General features: G+C 39.0%; 2 protein-coding genes across 5 annotated transcripts; one reads left to right on the top strand and one right to left on the bottom strand.

The window, feature by feature from the left end:
• Nucleotides 1-2,253: 2,253 nt before the first annotated feature.
• On the top strand, nt 2,254-6,618 carry LOC125798583 (uncharacterized). Its single transcript, XM_049474165.1, has 6 exons — nt 2,254-2,556; nt 4,194-4,864; nt 4,964-5,009; nt 5,144-5,235; nt 5,791-5,901; nt 6,071-6,618. Exons 2-6 carry the CDS (start codon nt 4,338-4,340, stop codon nt 6,141-6,143), a joined length of 849 nt encoding a protein of 282 aa, XP_049330122.1. The 5' UTR covers nt 2,254-2,556; nt 4,194-4,337; the 3' UTR covers nt 6,144-6,618.
• A 1,768-nt stretch (nt 6,619-8,386) lies between these two features.
• LOC111188858 (uncharacterized) lies at nt 8,387-18,842 on the bottom strand. Of its 4 annotated transcripts, none has more exons than XM_049474157.1 (17): nt 17,678-18,842; nt 15,967-16,039; nt 15,570-15,696; nt 15,200-15,392; nt 12,908-12,983; nt 12,441-12,691; nt 12,293-12,334; nt 12,139-12,209; nt 11,591-11,694; nt 11,143-11,346; nt 10,818-10,904; nt 10,362-10,633; nt 10,127-10,255; nt 9,736-9,876; nt 9,503-9,623; nt 9,176-9,408; nt 8,387-9,084 (listed from the first exon to the last, which is right to left on the bottom strand). In XM_049474157.1, the coding sequence occupies exons 4-17, from the start codon at nt 15,266-15,268 to the stop codon at nt 8,920-8,922; spliced, it is 1,965 nt and encodes a 654-aa protein (XP_049330114.1). In that variant the 5' UTR covers nt 15,269-15,392; nt 15,570-15,696; nt 15,967-16,039; nt 17,678-18,842; the 3' UTR covers nt 8,387-8,919. The 4 variants fall into 4 exon arrangements, with proteins under 4 accessions (XP_049330114.1, XP_049330116.1, XP_049330115.1 ...); XM_049474159.1 differs by having other exon boundaries at nt 10,362-10,621; XM_049474158.1 differs by having other exon boundaries at nt 11,591-11,691.
• Between the last annotated feature and the right edge of the window lie 73 nt (nt 18,843-18,915).

Below are 18,915 nucleotides of genomic sequence, written 5' to 3'. Positions count from 1 at the left end.
TCCGTAGTTATAAACATCCTGAGGTTAGCAGCGCGCTAACTGACCTGTTTATAATGTAATCCGAGCAGTGACTCCGTGTCGGCTGTTCTAACCTGCTGCTGTTAGCTGCTTGGGCTGAAAGATGAACTGTAGTGAGCTGTATTATCCGGTTAGTGGGGTTAAAACCTTTATTTGTTTACAGAAACAGTAAAAACGGACTGGCTGAGCTCTGTAGCCCGTGGCTGGGCTGTACTGAAGTAGTGACTGAGTGAAGAGAGCGGGGCTTGTGCTGCTGCAGCTCCGACTAGTGGTTTGATGAAGAACTGCAGCTTCATGTAAGTGAGCAGTTTCACCAGCCATCCACACACAGCTCTGATAAACTGCTTGTTTTAATAGTGCACACTGTTGCTACCAAAAAAAGTCACTAGATGGCATTACCATATATATCTTAATAAATAATAATAATAATATTTATAATATTTATAATAATAATAATAATAAATATATTATTTAAATTTTATGAGGCATAAAATAATAACAAGAAAAAAAAACAAGAAAATCGAGAATCGAATCGAATCGTGACCCTCAAATCGAAAATGAAATCGAATCGAGGATTTAGAGAATCGTGACACCCCTAATATTTACACATTTAAGCCGATCGCTAATGCTAATGCTAACCGCTATGGCTAATGCTAATCGCTATTAGTCTACACCTTTAGCAGGAAAAAAGGACACTTTAACTCGACAAAAACCTATATTTAAAAACATATTTATACTTCGGTTGTTTTAATAACTTTTTAACTCTCTTTTTTTTTACATTTTAAGCTCTTTTTAACATGGAAACATCACTGAATTATTTACAATCTGTATTTATCTGGTGTTATTTGAACTCACCGAAGTTTCTCCACAAAATAGAACAGACAGAGGGTTTATCCAACTTGTGGCTCATATACACCAACAGAACAGAAACAAAGTATTTTAGGTCTCTTTTAGAAGATTTAACAGCGTTGTTAACTGAAAATCAGCAACCGAAAATTCAGCACCTGCTCTAAACACACTCACTCTGGGAGAGTACAAGGTAGGAGGGTGGGGAGAGGGGAAAGAGAGAAAGGTGGGAGGGGTCGGCTGACTCTACAGAATGGCTCAGCTACAGGATGATTATTTTAACAGGGTTACACTCATGACATAGAAACAGGAGAGGCTGTCCCTATAAAACAACATCCCTATCGTTTAAATCCAGGTAATCTGGCTCAAGTGAAAAAAAGAGCTTGCTTACATGATTGAGATAGAAGTGGTGGAAGTAGGTCAGAGCAATTGGAGTTCTCCAGTTGTGCTCATCCTAAAGCCAGATTGCTCAGTTCATTTTTGCGTTGATTACCTTCCAAAGGTTGATGAATAGCATAACTGCTGGTCTGGACAATGTAGTTACATATATTGTCAGCCCTGAGGCTCCACCCATACCCTCTCAGCCGCGCTCGACATCGCCAGAGTTCTGATCACCGGCCCACCCTTCCAGCTGATCAACATCAGCTGGGGTATTTAAGTGACTCAAGCTTCAAACCCAGTGCAAAGTCTTAGTTGCCATATCGTTGTTTCTAAGTTCTGAGCGGTTCTAAATATATGTTTAATTGTTACTGACCTCTGCCTGCTCCTCGACCCCGATTCTGATTTCCTCTTATATTCCCGTTTGCCGGTACACTGACCTCTGCCTGAATTTGGATTTGTTTGTTGTGGTAATAAACTGTCTGCACTTGCATCCAGCCTCCCTCCTCCTTGGGGTAACATATATAGACGATGTAGTTGTGTATAGCTCTTCATGAGATGACCACATTTGTCATATTGGGCCAGTTTTTGAACAGTTGGAAAAGGCAGAATTGGTAGTTAACCTTTCGAAATGCGAGATTGCCCAAGGTCAGGGAAAATGTAGATGAATTAAGCCAGAAATTACACTTCCACAATACACACTCCATTCACTGGGGGCGGTTTCTCTCTTCTTAAGGTCCTGAAGTAAAATCTTCAAAAGAAGGCCTTAGGTAGGGGATTGGAGCCTATAATGCAGGAGTGAGTATGGCGTCACATTAATGTCAAAAGTCGAGGGCGCAAAAATACAAGTAGGGGGCGCAAAAATACGGCGTCACATTAATGTCAAAAGTCGAGGGCGCAAAAATACAAGTAGGGGGCGAAAAAATACCAGGTGAAAAAAAATAACCTGCTTGTTTTAACGTTTAGCGTGTATAAATTTCCTTCTCGCAAGCGTAAATGGGAAACTCATGAGCAAAAAAAAGGGAATGGTGTGCGCGCTGAAGAAAAAGTTGCTCTCGAGCTTAATTTTTCTCCTCTCGGGGGCTTTTTTTCTTCGCGCGCTGTGTGAATTACCTGCAGCAGCAATTTCTGCTCGACTGAGTTTTTTGCGCTCGAGTTTTGAAAGGGGTGTTTTTGGCAGTTTGGGGGGGGAGTCAGGGTCGCCTCCCTCAGCGAACGCTATTGGCCGATATCTCCACAGTTTGTGACGGACCGCCTACTACCAGCAGTCTCCTTCAGAGAGCAACGATGGAGGGCGAGGAGGAGCGACAGCAGGTGAGTTTGCTAGCTATGCTAAAAGCCTTTGGGTTTATCTAAATAATAATAGTAATAATCCGGGGTTACACATTTCTGCTGACCGTCTTAGTCCTTTTTTTTGTCTTGAAGCTGGTTATTTGAAAGATATGGGTTAGTTAGCTTGCTAACGTTAGATAGCTAGTGCTATCCCCGTTAGCAATGCAGGCGCCGGGTCTTCCGACCGCGGTGACGCAGCGGTAACAGTGCCGGCGACCGGGTCGTAAACAATCCCGGACAGCGGGTCGTTCCACGACGCTGAGCCGCGTTTACAGTGCTTCGATTCGGTCAAATGTGACCCCAGGTACGGATAGACAAATGTGCTGGGAAATAATGGTGTCAGCCTGGTTTGTAAGCATTCCGTACTGAACCGTCTCTGTGTGGAAAATGCACCCAAATATTTTCCCTCTGTGCTTAGAACCGTTTGACTGCAGTGGAAAAGCTAGTTAGTTAGGCGTGTCAAGGTGCTTGCACACTGAACGCGGTATGCCGCGCGGCATTCCGCTGTGCTGCCGCTCTGCTCTACGCTGGTCAGTTGCGGGTGCGTTGCGCTGCTGCTGACGCCAAGCGTCTCCTGCTGATAATAGGCGGAGTTTTCTAAAACCCATCACCTCTGTGAGCGGTGTTTTGTAGTTTTGAGTCTCTACAGCCTCTGTGGATCTGTATATGTTTCTCAGCCTCAGAACAAAGCTCTGATTCTTCTCTTCCTCCTGTTATCTCTATATGAGTGTAGGGAAGTGATGTACAGCTGAGGGGATTCACTAATCGCTATTATTAGTCTCTCGCGCACGTTTATTGTTGTTTGGACTACAGTTTCTCTCTAGTCGCGTGAGTTCACGTCATGCGTTTTCTGCCGAGGTACCGCTTGCCGCGAGGTCAAAGTTGAACCATGTTGAACTTTGCCCGCGGTAAGCGGTAGCGCGGTGGAGGCGTGGTTATGGGCGGGGAAACGCGCCGCTTTCCGCTCTGCTCCGCGGCAGCGACGCACCGCTCTACCGCTCTAGACACTATTGAATCCTATGGGGGTCAGCGTACCGCGCCGCACCTACCACGTGCAGTGTGCAAGCACCTTTAGCGTTACCTAACTTGCGAGGTAAGAGCTGGCTATTGTGTACGTGATTTATTAGCATTTATTATTTTATATTACCTTGTGTAGCTATCTAAATAACTTTCAAAATTGATACACAACGGTAGCTTAGCTAGGGTAACGTTTACAGAGTATTAACTGCATTGTGATATGTTTTTTGTTGTACCGTTATGCTGAGGTGGTATTTGACACGCTAATGATTGATGGATAGTTTAAATTACAATAAAGAATGTATATAGATTTTTTTCATAATAGTCCATTCAAGCTCTATTTTTGTAAAATCGAATAATCGTGTTGGCCAACAATAAAACTACATTTTCTATGTACTATGTTATATTACCAACAACTAACACGTTTAAGAAAAATATATATTTACCACATTAGTATTTATAACATTTGATATAGTTAATCTAGATTAACAGTAGTTAACTTTTAAAGTAAAAAAAAACTGGTAGCCCCTAAATAAATGTTATGAATATTTTTTAACATTTACATAGCGTTTTCCTTAAATAGTTTTTCTCTGTCTTTACAGGACACTCTGAGAAGACACCTGCTCTCAAGGCTTCTCTCCAAATTAGAACTTGGGCTCACAAGAGAACCTGTCGATTTAGATTACATGGAATTTACATGTAGGTAGGAGTTGTATTTGTGTAATGCACTGTCCAGACACATTGATATGCCCACAGAGATTTTGCATGCTCTACAGGACCTTTTTAGGCTTGTGACCGAACACATTGAATGCATCAGTGGCAGAAATATATATGTTGAGACACTACCTGGGCAGATGGGGCGTCCCAAGTTAGACATTGAGAGAGAGACCTTGGAAGAGTTCCTAGAAACTGACTTGCCTGTGCCCTGCATTGCAAAGATGATGGGAGTCTCAATACGTACAGTGTTTAGACGCATGCAGCAGTTTGGCCTGTCGGCTAGACGGTACAGCAGTATGAGTGATGAGGAACTGGACAGGGTGGTACAGGATGTAAAAAATGAAATGCCGATGGCTGGCTACCGGATGGTTAAGGGGAGGCTGCGATCACTGGGAGTCCATGTTCAGTGGAGGAGAGTGGCTGCATCATTGCACCGTGTGGATTCTCTGGGAATCATCTCAAGACTTGCTGGATTAGGCTGTGTTGTACGCAGGACTTATTCTGTGAGAGGTCCTCTTTCACTTTGGCATGTGGACACAAACCACAAACTAATCAGGTTGGTGTATTTAACTAACAAAATTATAAGCCTAAGTCATTGTACTTGTACTGTTAGTGACTGCATTTATTTATTGGACTTAAATGTACTACTCACTAGGTACAACATTGTACTGTTTGGCGCAGTGGATGGGTATTCCAGAAAAGTGAGTAATTTCATGCTCTGTTCTGTTTTCACTTCTTAAAAAATTTACAGACTACTGTACCTATACATATACAAATTACAGTATCTTCTTTTACTTCTTTTAAAAGGGCCACATATCTTAATTTTACATTGCAGGTGATGTGTCTGCGTGTTGCTACCAACAATCTGGCATCAACTGCGTTGGCAGCCTTCAAAGAGGCAACAGAAAAGCATGGCATACCATCAAGGTAAAATTTTTGCATTTTGAATAGACATGATTACTACAAATTCATGAAGATTGTCACTGACTACTCTTTTGAGAGCAACAATAATATTTTAATTTTAAAATAACTTATTGCCAGTTGTTTATTGATTAATACAACCAGTTTATAGAGCAGTGAGCGTTTAATTATTATTATGAATGTTCATAATTTACTATTGGAATATGAATATTTTTAACTATTCTGATAAAATAAAACCTATGTTTTTAAACAGTCAGCATGCCAGCTCATGAATGTTAATGAATTCACCTTGCAACATAAAGAAATATTTCGGTCATCAAAAAATAGAGGTCATGTACAATAAATTAATAATGTAATTATCCTGACTTTTAAGGTTCAACTACAGATTCCTTGGACATTTTATATTTAGAAGTACTAGTACTATATTTTAGAAGTACATAGGAGAAAAATAATTATTAGTACATTGTAGTTTCACACTCTTACTGGTTATAGAATCTGGATTTTATTGTATTAATATACTTTTTTTGTGTGTGTGTGTGTGCGTGTGTGTGCGCCTTACAGGGTCAGAGCTGACCAAGGTGTTGAAAACGTTGAAATCGCAAGATTTATGTTTAACGTTCGTGGAACCGACAGGGGAAGCTTTATGTCTGGCAAAAGCGTTCATAATCAAAGGTTTGTTGTAGGTTACTAGGCCTATTTTGTGGAAAATGACTTGCTTTTTTCACCTTTTGTCTTGCTTCAAACACTGACATCTATGCATTAAGTTGAGAAACTTTGACATAACTGTTATAGTTAACTGTGCTTATTAGATGTGACTTAATAATGATTAACTTATTCATAGAATTGAACGCTTGTGGCGTGATGTAGGGCTGGACCCGAATATTCGGGTATTCGGATATTCGTTCGTTGAGTAGGTATTCGGTTTTTAATTTTGGTATTCGGATATTCGTTTTTTTTCTCCTTTCCAGAGTTCCACCTCAGTCTAACCACTTCTGTTCTTGCGGGTCCCGTCAGAATCTTGCGCGCGGGACAGAACTGAACTGTTATTGGCTGGAGCGGGAGTTTAATCCAGACGATGCGGGAGAAAATGAATAAATAGTTAAGAAAACTGTAATAATTGTAAAAAAAAAAACCTAAAGAAAACTCTCAACGCGCAGGATGGACCGACACACACACGCACACACCGATGGTGTTTGGACTGGGGTAAGGAACGGGACCGCACTATTCACCGCTGCTGTTTTAATAAATATATAAGTAAATTTGAAGCATTAAATGTAGTTTATTTAATTTATATTAGGAACGTGGGGCGGGAGCGGCAGAAATGTGTATGTGGCGGGCGGGCGCGGGATTAAAAGAAGCAATTTTTTTGCGGAGCGGTAACGAGACAGAAACGCGGGAGCGTGGAAGAGTGGGTTTAAAAATCAGTCTTGCGCAGACCTCTATTATACATGATAAAAAAACGAAACTGATTTATATAATAAAACGTAAGGGGTAATGTGGCAACAGTAGGGGCTAAATCGGTTACAAAAGCCTGGCCTACAAAAATGATGTCTGAACGAATTTCCTCTACTCTAATATAATTTAACATGGTTTAAAAATATAAAATAATTTCTAAACAAACGAAATATTTAATATTGAGCTTATAGCCCAAGTGCAAAAATACAAAATCAGTAATATGCCCTGCACAATCCTTTAACCGAAATAGACCAAGTACAGTTTACAATGACTGTCCTCTAATATAATTAACAATGTTTAAGAATATAAAATACTTCCTGAACAAAAGTTTTTTTTTTGTTTGTTTTTTTAAGCAAATAGCCTAAGTGTGAAAACACAAACAGCAATTTACTGGGCTGGCTTGCGCAGCGGAGAAACCGTGCAGCAGCCTCCTAGCCTGCTTAGGCAGCGGATAAGCCGCGGTGTAGGGCAGCAGAAATTCCGGGATGAAAACACAAAGAAATCTGGGCTAAAAACACAGAAAAAATATGGGGTGAAAACACAAAAATCCGGGATAAAAACACCAAAAATCCGGGGTGAATATGTCTCGTCGGTCAGAGCAAATTGAACATTTTTCAGTGGATTAAAGGGGCCGTGATTTCCTTTTTTTTTTTACCTCTTTTTTTTAAAACGAATATTCGAATATTCGCTTCGAATCAGTGCCGAATATCCGGAGCTCAAAAAACGCTATTCGGGCCAGCCCTAGCGTGATGTCAAAACCTGCGTGACCTTGAAGTACCAAAACATGCTTCAGAGTCTGGAGAGGGATCAGCTTCTTGATGTTTGCTCCTCAGGTTGGGAAGTCTGTACACTTTAATTTGTCAGTAAATGATTAAGATATACAAACCAGCTCCACTCCATTTTTTTTTTTGCTCCACCTGTGCCTATAGCACAATTTCAATATTTTAGTAATTGTATTTTTTTTTGCCTACTTCTTTATCCTGAAGAAAGGATGAAAAAGTATACAGAGAAACCGAATACAGTCTGATATTCTAGAAAAACAAAGTGCTCATTTAAAGTGAAGTGTTTTTGTTTTTTTTAAACCAATAGTATTTGATATTTTGATCATGGCCACATTTCGTCTGGCAATTGATGCAAAAATACTTTTGACTACCTGTCATGGTTAAGATATATGCAATGACTTGATTTGCTTGAATTAAACAGTGTGTCTGCAAACGTTATTGTGAAAGCTTAACCACTACCTCATGTGTACTCAACAGAAGACCTTTTTGCTGTCCATGCGGTGTTCCTACCAAAACTAAGGAAAGACCTTGAGAGTTTCGTTGATGGTTGGAACAATCACCCAATTCGGACAGAAAACATGACCCCTGAGCAGTTGTGGTACTGTGGTATCAGGGAAACCAGTATTGATCAGCCAGAAAATGTTGAGGTATTGGTCCTGTTTTAACTTTCATAATTTAAGTACTGATAATAGCATGTGGCCAAATGTATGTTAAGTTTATTCGTACTTGGAAAATTGGATATACTTCACACACGCACAAATGCAGTTAATAATTTATTTTGCATTAGACTTGAAGCAGATGCCTGTAGCATAAATCATAGTTGTGTTCCAGGTACATAGGAATGTCATAAGAGAAAATGTCTTTTGAAAACTATAACAGCTTTACTCACCCATTCATGAAACAAAAACAAGATTCAACCATTTTGAATGTTTTACATTTGGCATTTATTAAAGATTATCACTCAAATGTTATACTATATGATAATTTAGTCACAAATGTAGTGTATATGTTCAGAGTAGTCCAATGACAAATTGGCTTTATTACAATACTTAGTACTCTGTTCTGTTTTCTGTGCTAGGATCTAGAGGAGCCTGACATTGACTGGGACATTGCCACAAACCACGATGGCGAGATTGATGGAGAGATTGTGGTTCCTCAAATTGAGTCGCATTTAAATGAAGGACAAATACAGGTGGTTCAGAGCCTCATTGAACAGAGTGACCCAGACCTGCCGGCAAGGGACTTGTATTTAACATGTCGTGAATACATTTTGGCACAGGGTGAGTAGGGCCAATTTTGCTCCCTCTGAGCACTAGCAGCTTGATGGCAAAGCTGCATGAGCGGGGGTTCGAACCTGCGATCTCCCGCTCATAGTGGCAGCGCTTTAATTTTAAGAGCTTTGGATTTTTCAAATTATGTTGTGTGTATTAATATATTTGTACTATTTGCTGAATTAAAAAAATAAAGACAGCTTTGGATTGATCAAACATTGGTGATGTTGTACTACGGAAAAAAAAAAAGAACTGGGCTCCTCTGGCGAACTGGGCTCCTCTGGCGAACTGGGCTCCTCTGGCGAACTGGGCTCCTCTGGCGAACTGGGCGCCTCTGCAACATGGTTCTAGGAGAAAGAGTTTAAAAGAATGTACAACTGCCCAGAGACAAAAAAAAAAAAACAGTTCACAGTAAATGGTACCTTAAATTATATTTACCTGTTTAGACAAGGCCAAAGCCAGTATCCACAGACACGAGACAGACCATAAGATCAGCCTTGAGCTCCTCAAATTTCTTGTAGTGATTTGGCAACCGCAGATGTTCTGAACATGTCGCAGCAGTTGGAAGGTGTTTGGTCCTCTGGATTGAACAAATTCCAGCTTTAGGCGCTGAGGTGGCACCTCCCAGCCGACCCAGAACTTTAGTAGCATCTTTAATCTGTCAGAGGAAGCTAAATCAAAGAAGGTAGTAATAAACTGTTAGCAAATAATTGGTTGATTAAATAGAGCAATTTTTCCACACAAAAAATAACACAGACTGAGTACCCTCTTCAACATATCTTCTGAAAAATGCAGAGAGAAGAGCAATTGTCTCTTCAGGCATGTCGTCATCACTATCATCGTGATTGGATCTTGCACGGGGCCATATAATGGACTGCAGGACTTGCTTCAGTATTGCACAGGGAAAGATAAATTGAAAAGATTCACATATACTTGTCTAAAAAAAAGGCCTATGCCTCTTACAAGTAAACTCTTCTGTAGGAAAGAGATGAACGTACCTGTGGTGTTAACTGAACTTCTGTTTCTGTAGGAAACAGCAGCGGTACGACTTCAGGTCTGTGTTCGATTAATGGCCAAATGCCTGTGTCTTTTATCCCTTTTTGGAGCTGCTTAATCTGTGCAGTTACTCTGCCAAGAACCTGTTGTGGTAACAGTACAGTCACAAACGTACAATGAAATATTACAAAAACTTTGTAGTTAAGGGCTAATAACTTAATAGTAGTTAGCTTGTGAGGGAGATCATCCATACATTTTTCTTGCTATTTCTATCACATTTACGGCTGCTATTGCCCAGCAATTCATGTTAAAATTGTCATGTATAGACTTTTGGGGAAATAAAGGCAATCATGTCATGACAAATGAACAGTAAATATTAAGCAATATACATACAGCATGGGAGAGGAGCTGCTGGAATATCAGAAGCTTGTTTGTGTCTTTTGTAGGCACTGTGCAGTACCAATCCAAGCAGAGATTGTTTATTCTTGACAATTCTTCCTCAGTCCACTCTTCTTTTAGCAGCTTTAAACATGAACATTTCATTGTCAAATAATCATATCTGAGGGATATCCCAATGTAGCACATTTTTTAATTGACTGATTCAATATGAGATATAAGTTGTACTCACAAGACCAATAGTGTCCCTTTGCTCTGTATCGGGGCAGTCTTCTAGGCAGAGTTTTGATTTTGTCATTTCCTTTTGGCAATTTGTTAAGGCACTGACCACTGCCCGACTCAACCCAGACAGTGTAGGACCACCATTGATCACAGAGTGACCAAGGATTCTACCTGCCATACGGAAAAGATCACTCTCCAGAAGCACTGTAGATGCAGCAGGAACCAGGTGGTCAGGTTCTCCCTCAAACAACAGAGTCTCCGCTGCATTGCCTAGATCAAAATCTAATTTAATATTTGGTCAAAGGGAATCTAACAATTATTTTGCATTATATTCATGTTTATTAGAAAATTGGCTACAATACATTTACATGCTTGTATACATGTTATCAGCATGAGCTCAGCTATCATTTGTTTAATTTCAGTGATTGGTATTTTGAAATTGAGAAGTATTAAATAGCACACATACCAAGGTTTAGTTTAAAACCATGCTTTAACCTGGCAATGGCTGAAGATAGCACATGTCTTGTCACACCTGCTCCAATTGCAGCATCCCCTATTATCACAAAATATACATATTGAAACAGATCATTATTTTAAGAAAACTCTACTCTAGTTTGTAGAGAATAATAGGTTAGCAGGTAAAATGTATTTATTGACCTATTGATTCATTCATTCTATAAAGTCACATCATACCATGCAAAACTGGTGATACATTCCATGATTCAGTTACTATTTACACTTGTTTAAACCATTTTTGTGTGCATAATATATTTTTTCATTACATTTCATACCTTTAATGCTGCAGCGGAAAGGAGCTTTCCATTGGCTTTTTTCATAGTCACTTTTGTAAAATTTGATGAGAGAACAATCCCTTTGTTCGTCATCATCTGTTGCATCCAGGGACAGAAGGAGTGATGGTTGACTTGCCCCCTCTTGTTTAAGTTGCTCCAGGAAGAGCTGTACAGCCTCTTGTGGATCTTGCAGTGATTTCCATTCTCAATAAAAGAAAAAGGCACTACTGAATGCAGAATGCAGAAAACATGGGAAATGCTCACAATGAAAACTGGATTTTCGTTTATAGCAAAAAAATATACAAGTACCCAATGTGAGGCAATTATGTCCATAAATGAACAAAAGTATTCACTACATGATCAACATGTCTACCCATGTGTTCCCCTAACAAACGCACAAATTTCCTTCCAACAGACAGCCCCCAACATCTCCCAGGGTGTTTATTACCTTTAATCGCAGGTACTAATGGGTAAGCAGTTGATAGCGTTGACTGAACTGCTGAAGCTGCAGAGGATGTGCTGGGTAGAGTGTCCCTAAAATGAAGATGACTGCTAAATGGAAAACAGTAAAAAAGGTTTTCCCAACGGTACATGCGTATGAACAAAATCACACACAAACAACAAAATCGAATTATTAGGCTGAGAGTAAATAACTGGAAAAATACAGAAATGTACAATATATTGCCAAAAGTACCCACTTGCCCCCATTGCATTTGGTGATGTAGGGCTTGGATGGAGCTGCTCAGCCTTGGAAATCCATTCCATGAATATATCTACTAATCTGAAGCTACATGAAGTGATTAACACTGCTGAAAGTTGGTTTCTCTGTGCACTACACTGACAAAGCAAGTTTCTTTTATTACCAGTTGCTTCTTTCTCTATGTTATTGTATCAATGATTTGGATGGGTAAACAAATACTTTTGGCAAAACAATGTATGGTCATGCATTCCAAAAGCATTAGTCTTTACATAAATAAGTGCAATGATTGCTCTTACCTTTCACCACAAAAGCTTGCATGTAGCGGCAGGTCTGTAACAGGATATGGAACCTCACATATAGGGCAAATCTACAAAATACAGAAAATGTTATGCCTTTCAGTTAGGTGAGTTCCCAGACTGAAAGTTTAATTAACATTAATACTTTATTTACCTCAGAAGGATCATCAGTAATTTCACAATCTGAGTCAGTGTCCTGGTGGGGTGGGAAAAACAGGCAACACCACAATTACAAATAACTTGAAACTGTTAAACTCTATTTATATAATTACAGGAACAAAGTTATTGCATATTGTACATACAGTTTTCTGGCAATCTTGAATGTGAAGTGACAGCAGCTGTACAGGTACATGGATCTGGCAGTTGATGCATTTTGCCTTAGGCATTTTGGAAAACTCTTTGGCCGAAAAGGGCAAGGGGCTTGTATCCAGGCTCTCCTGGATTGGCATTATATAATAGCAGCTCTTTCCAGTATAACCAGTTGTTAAGTGGGCTCCAGAATAGCCCTCTGCCTCAGGTGATACAACATTTAGCCTCCGCTGCCCTGAGCCCCCTGTTTGATTGAAACACATGTAATTATATTTTTAGGATTCAGCATTCTTGATATCTGCACTGCAAAGAAACACTGTATAATTAATTCCTATTTGTGTGCACTGCAATGTGTTGTACATTAGCACATAGAAATCACTTGTGAATTGTCCTATATTTCCATAAGATTTTATAATGCCTTTTCATACTAATAATTTATACTGTAGATTCACTTTCTTACCAGCTGCTTTATACAGCAACCAAGCCCCATCCAAGGTAGCCATTTTTGGAAAGGATTCTAGAAGGAGTGCTGAAATCTATAAATTAAACATGAAGACTGCAGTAAATGTATGAAAATTATGTATTAAAACATGATAATAAACTGCAGATTGTAATGGTTTTTAACAAAGGATTAGCCACAATGCATTACCCATTTTAATTAGGGGTGTCACGATTCTCTAAATCCTCGATTCGATTTTATTTCCGATTTGAGGGTCACGATTCGATTCAATTCTCGATTTTCTTTTTTATTTTATATTTACATTTTATTATTTTATGCCTCATAAAATTTAAATAATATATTATTTATTATTATTATTATTATTATTATTATTATTATTATTATTATTATTATTTATTAATATATATATGGTAATGCCATCTAGTGACTTTTTTGGTAGCAACAGTGTGCACTATTAAAACTGCAACGTGCAAAATAAAATAAAAAAATAGGAACAATTAAAGCCTTAACAAACTGAACTCTATCCTACTATAACAGTTAAACATGAAAAATAAGACTCGGTCCCTGAGAATTACATTTTTTTTTCTTTAAGAAAGATATATTATTAACTTTATCTGAGAGAAAGTTGTTTTTTAATTCAATGGAAAGCAACAGGTGTAGTCAATCATAAGTTTAAGATTTTTAATCCACCTGACTGTGATCTATAGTCAGTGTTCTCAAGTCACACTGACACACGCATTTCAGCGAGTTCACACGCTCTCACCTGCGCGCACCCACCCCTCCGTCAGATACAGATACAAAACCTGCGCGCCCAACCCCCGCCCCCCCTCCCCCGTTGCACAGATAAAAAAACAGTGATCACACTCCCGCCGACACTCAAAACTTGAGAGCCCTGTCTATATTTCTATAAGTCCGTTTTCAGTTTCTCCTCCGTGGCTGAAAGGCAGCTGTTCTCTGCCTCTCACACAGCAGAACTGAGGGCGGGCTCTCTCTATTTACATGAATAGGATGCGCTGTGTTGGTGCTGCCCCATTTGCGTAGCGCGCTGCGCCATTTGCGTAGCGCGCGCGGGAGGGATCGTCGATTCTCGTTTTGACTTCGATACTCGAGACCATGACCTCATTTCGATCGATTTCGATAAAATATCGAGATCGTGACACCCCTAATTTTAATACATACCTTGCCATGTGTATTAAATTAAAGCATAATCAATGTGCAAGGATTTTTCATCATGGGGATGCATTTTATAATGTTAACCTTTTTGAAAGGAAATAGACTCACTAACCCCCTTTCAAATAACCTTAAGACATGTTTTTGCACACATTATTAAGAAAAGAAATAGTGTCAGTTCTTAAATAAAATGTAACTGTGAATGTGACCCCTCATATGGGGTCACATTAAGCTTCGATAGCACTGCATTTGTGCAGCAAAAATCATTGTTTGTGCCAATACCGTTCTTAAGAAATTAAACAATAGGTTTTCTTAACCGTTATGGGACACAGCCCCTCATCAACAGCCAGATTGCTTTAAAGTTGTCTTAATCATTAGTGCTGTATTTGTGCCATTAACAAAAATATTTGTCATTTTTATTTTTATATTTCTCTATACAGCATCTTCACCAAGCTGTTTTACTTTTTTTCCCAATCATGTACACCCTGCTACTGTTGCTACATCAATACAGCTTAAAAGTTTCTTTTCAATCTGCCATCAGAATTAAATAGGAGAAAATTACTAATGTACTGATGCAAACAGGTAAAGAAGCCTGAGATTTAAATAGCATCCAATGGTTCATGCCATCTCTTCCTCTACTTGATAACTTAGACAAAATTCAATTTTATACAAATCAATATCCACACAGATACAAATACATATATTATAAGCAGATAATATAGCTGCATATCAGCCAGCAAAATGAAAATGATAAGACAAATCATTATATGACAGTAGGATTTAATAAATATAAATTCTGCTTAACCACTACTGCTTTATTTTACCATTAAATATGCTATATAATTATCAAAACCTACAAAAACATTTTAGACACTGATAACAGGACTGGACTTTTGACAGCGCAAACATCACAAAAGCAGCGCTAATGAATGGAACTACTTTGGTCTAATTTAAAGCTTGATGGGGTGCTAGGTGATTTTTCCAGAATAACTTGAGCAAATAAATGGCACAAACTTTTAACAGTAAAACAGAAGCACACAAACAAGACCACTTTGGCATAGTCTGACCACTGATGAATGGCTGTGTAACATAACACATGTAAGAGGGAAAAAAGACATATACCTCGGAGTGATCGGCATCCTCTGGAATGTCAACTGTCCTACGGCCTAGTCCAGCTTGGAGAAGTACCATCTCCTCACCTGTCTTGGGGGTACGGTCAGTTACTTTGTCCAAAAGAAAAAACTGAACATGTTTTGACTTCACTGCCCGTTTCCGAGGTCTTGAACAGTTTTTTTTAAAGAGTCCAGGAAATTATCTGGAAAAGGGGGAAATAGTAAACAATACTTCTGGAGACCAATCACTTCAAACACACATGCACTTTGAAAATAATTTTAAATGATTAAGACAACAATTACAACATCTCTCCATGTTATATATATATATATATATATTTTTTGTTGTTGTTGTTGTTGTTGTTTTTAAAGATTCAGACCTGGCCATATTCTCATCCAGTTTGCTGCGTGAAGCAGTAGACACGGTTGGCTGGACAGGTCTTGAGACCATCTGTCGCTTTGACCCTGGGGTCCCTGACGTCTGGCCTCTCTGAACTGGAGCTCCATCTACAATATCACCTTAACAAGTCATTTACTCTAACCAGTAAACCATTAGACCTAAAAACATGACACTACAACCTGTATCCGGCCTAATATCTGCAATACCTAGCACTGTGAAAGACAACTTATTCAGTCCTGATGTAAACATATTGTGAATGAATTCCCAGTAGCACATTACATTGAAGGTTTAAGCAAAACCACTGAATGCGTCAAAATGCTATACAAAAGACGGACAAAGAAGGTCAGTAAAAGCTTGTAACACACAGTAAATGTTACCATTTTGAGAAGGAGATTTCAATGCCTTCCTCAGCATCCCCACAATGTGCCTAGCTGCATCCTGTAACTGTATCTATTTTAAGTTGATGGAAGAAAGGCAAAGAGAACCAAACATTAGTAAATGTATTCTCATACATGTATTAAGCTTGACTACTTACTCAATATTATTTAGAACAGTTATGATCAAAGCTGGGGCCACCTTTAGATGAGGCTGAAGTTGGTTTGATATTCGCAGCTCCAGATTCGTTTGGCTCTATATTCGCAGCCTCGTATTCCTGGGCTGAAGTTTGTTTAATATTCGCAGCTGCCACTTCACCTGAACAACCGTGAAGTAAAGGGAGTGTTCACACAAACCCGCTGCTGCTCAGATTTATTAATACTGAAGGAGAAATAATGAAGAAAAGCAATGTAAATATACAATGTCATAAATGCAATGTTATGTACACGATGTTCCATCACTTATTTTCTCCAGTTTTCCTTAAAACATGAATGTGCTGTTCTAATATAATTAATCTACTTCTTAAATAGGAAATATCTTAACTAGAGTTCTAGTCTCCTACTTTAAGGAAAACCTTGAATTAGCCTGGCCCGAGCTGATTTTAAACCATACATTTAATTGGAATCATGGCATAGGCATACCAATACATTGTGCACAAAGAAAAATAATATTTGTGTTCCAGTTTAATAAATATGTTCCAGTTTGATTTTTACTTTTTCATTTTGCCCAGAACAAATACACTCTAGATGAAGAGTTGTACTCTATAACTTTAATAGTCAACGTGGCATGCCAAGCCATTTTGCATAAAGGAAATTTAACATAATGTTGACGATTAATTTAACATTTTAAAATTAGCTCGAGCCAGGTTAATTCTAGGTTTTACTTAAAGTAGGAGACTATAACTATTCATCTGATGTGTATGTATTCTGGCTCAAGATGAAAAAGTCCTTCAAAATCACACTGGAGCATTAGCTTTATAATATTTTTTTATGCACAGTGGCTCAGAATGTTTCCAATTAATTGTACAGTATAAAATCAGTTCGGGCCAGGCTAATTCCAGGTTGTCCTTAAAGTAGGAGACAAGAACCTTATTTAAGATATGTCCTGTTTAAGAAGAAAATTAATTACACTAGAAGAGCAAATTCATATTGCAGGCAAAACTGGAGAAAATAAGTGATGGAACATCGTGTATATAAGATTACATTTAATAACATATTGTATATTTACATTGTTAATAAACAACTGTAAGTTACTGCTTTTCTTCATTATTTCTCCTTCAGTATTAATCTGTGAGGTGTTTAATATAATCTGAGCAGCAGCGGGTGTTTGTGAACGCTCCCTTTACTTCACGGTCGTTCAGTGAAGCGGCAGCTGCGAATATTAAACTTCAGCCTCGTCACATTTGACCGAATCGAAGCACTGTAAACGCGGCTCAGCGTCGTGGAACGACCCGCTGTCCGGGATTGTTTACGACCCGGTCGCCGGCACTGTTACCGCGGCGTCACCGCGGTCGGAAGACCCGGCGCCTGCATTGCTAACGGGGATAGCACTAGTTATATAACGTTAGCAAGCTAACTAACCCATATCTTTCAAATAACCAGCTTCAAGACAAAAAAAAAGGACTAAGACGGTCAGCATAAATGTGTAACCCCGGATTATTACTATTATTATTTAGATAAACCCAAAGGCTTTTAGCATAGCTAGCAAACTCACCTGCTGTCGCTCCTCCTCGCCCTCCATCGTTGCTCTCTGAAGGAGACTGCTGGTAGTAGGCGGTCCGTCACAAACTGTGGAGATATCGGCCAATAGCGTTCGCTGAGGGAGGCGACCCTGACTCCCCCCCCAAACTGCCAAAAACACCCCTTTCAAAACTCGAGCGCAAAAAACTCAGTCGAGCAGAAATTGCTGCTGCAGGTAATTCACACAGCGCGCGAGGAAAAAAAGCCCCCGAGAGGAGAAAAATTAAGCTCGAGAGCAACTTTTTCTTCAGCGCGCACACCATTCCCTTTTTTTTGCTCATGAGTTTCCCATTTGCGCTTGCGAGAAGGAAATTTATACACGCTAAACGTTAAAACAAGCAGGTTATTTTTTTTCACCTGGTATTTTTGCGCCCCCTACTTGTATTTTTGCGCCCTCGACTTTTGACATTAATCTGACGCCATCAGTGAGGCCTGGATGTATTGAAGATGGTGGAAGATCTGGAATTCCTCTCCTAGCACAGTGGACATTGATGCACCTTTTTGTGTTTGTTGCCTACCTCTTTGAACATTATCTTTGTATGTTTGGGCTGGACCAGGTAAGAAGAGTGAACCTCCCCCAGTTCTCATTCACACACATTAGCCTCATACACCACACTTCCACATTGGCTAACAGCAACACCGTCATTACGCTAGGGACCCAAGTTAACTGACCTTTGCTTCCCCTAGACAGACTGTTTAATAAAGGGGTTAGCTAGTGGTTTGTAGCAGTTAACACTGGGCAACTGTTCTAAATATATTATAGATTTCTTTTAAATATACATAAATATTATATGAATAAGTAATGTTTATTGAGGTGGACAGTCCTAATTGCTAGGAAGCAGAAATAATTGACTCAACATTTTTATTCATTTTATTCTTTAAAATGTTCTCCTTTTTGAAATATACACCTGGGCACTCTTTGTTTAAAGCACTTTAAGAGATGATCACGAAAATTCTGCTACATCTATAAAATTAATGTTACTGATTTTGTACTAACTGTGACAGGATCAATCACTATGGGAACATGAAAAGGCCTCATCAAATAAATCAATAGAAGCTTTAAAGCACTTTAAGAGATGATCACGAAAATTCTGCTACATCTATAAAATTAATGTTACTGATTTTGTACTAACTGTGACAGGATCAATCACTATGGGAACATGAAAAGGCCTCATCAAATAAATCAATAGAATAAAGAACCACCAAAAAAAC

Source organism: Astyanax mexicanus, chromosome 2 (assembly GCF_023375975.1).
Source record: "Astyanax mexicanus isolate ESR-SI-001 chromosome 2, AstMex3_surface, whole genome shotgun sequence".
NCBI classification, from domain to species: Eukaryota; Metazoa; Chordata; class Actinopteri; order Characiformes; family Acestrorhamphidae; genus Astyanax; species Astyanax mexicanus.
The sequence above is the reverse complement of the archived record's forward strand: the minus strand, read 5'-3'. Positions and strand labels throughout refer to the sequence as shown.

Coding starts and splice junctions, on each gene's coding strand:
- LOC125798583 (XM_049474165.1), top strand. CDS start 4,338: ATGCCCACAGAGATTTTGCATGCTCTACAGGACCTTTTTAGGCTTGTG. Junction 5,010..5,143: donor TGGATGGGTATTCCAGAAAA/GTGAGTAATTTC, acceptor TTTACATTGCAG/GTGATGTGTCTGCGTGTTGC. Junction 5,902..6,070: donor AAAAGCGTTCATAATCAAAG/GTTTGTTGTAGG, acceptor ACTTATTCATAG/AATTGAACGCTTGTGGCGTG.
- LOC111188858 (XM_049474157.1), bottom strand. CDS start 15,268: ATGGTACTTCTCCAAGCTGGACTAGGCCGTAGGACAGTTGACATTCCA. Junction 12,335..12,440: donor TTCAAGATTGCCAGAAAACT/GTATGTACAATA, acceptor CCACCCCACCAG/GACACTGACTCAGATTGTGA. Junction 9,409..9,502: donor CAGAAGATATGTTGAAGAGG/GTACTCAGTCTG, acceptor TCTTTGATTTAG/CTTCCTCTGACAGATTAAAG.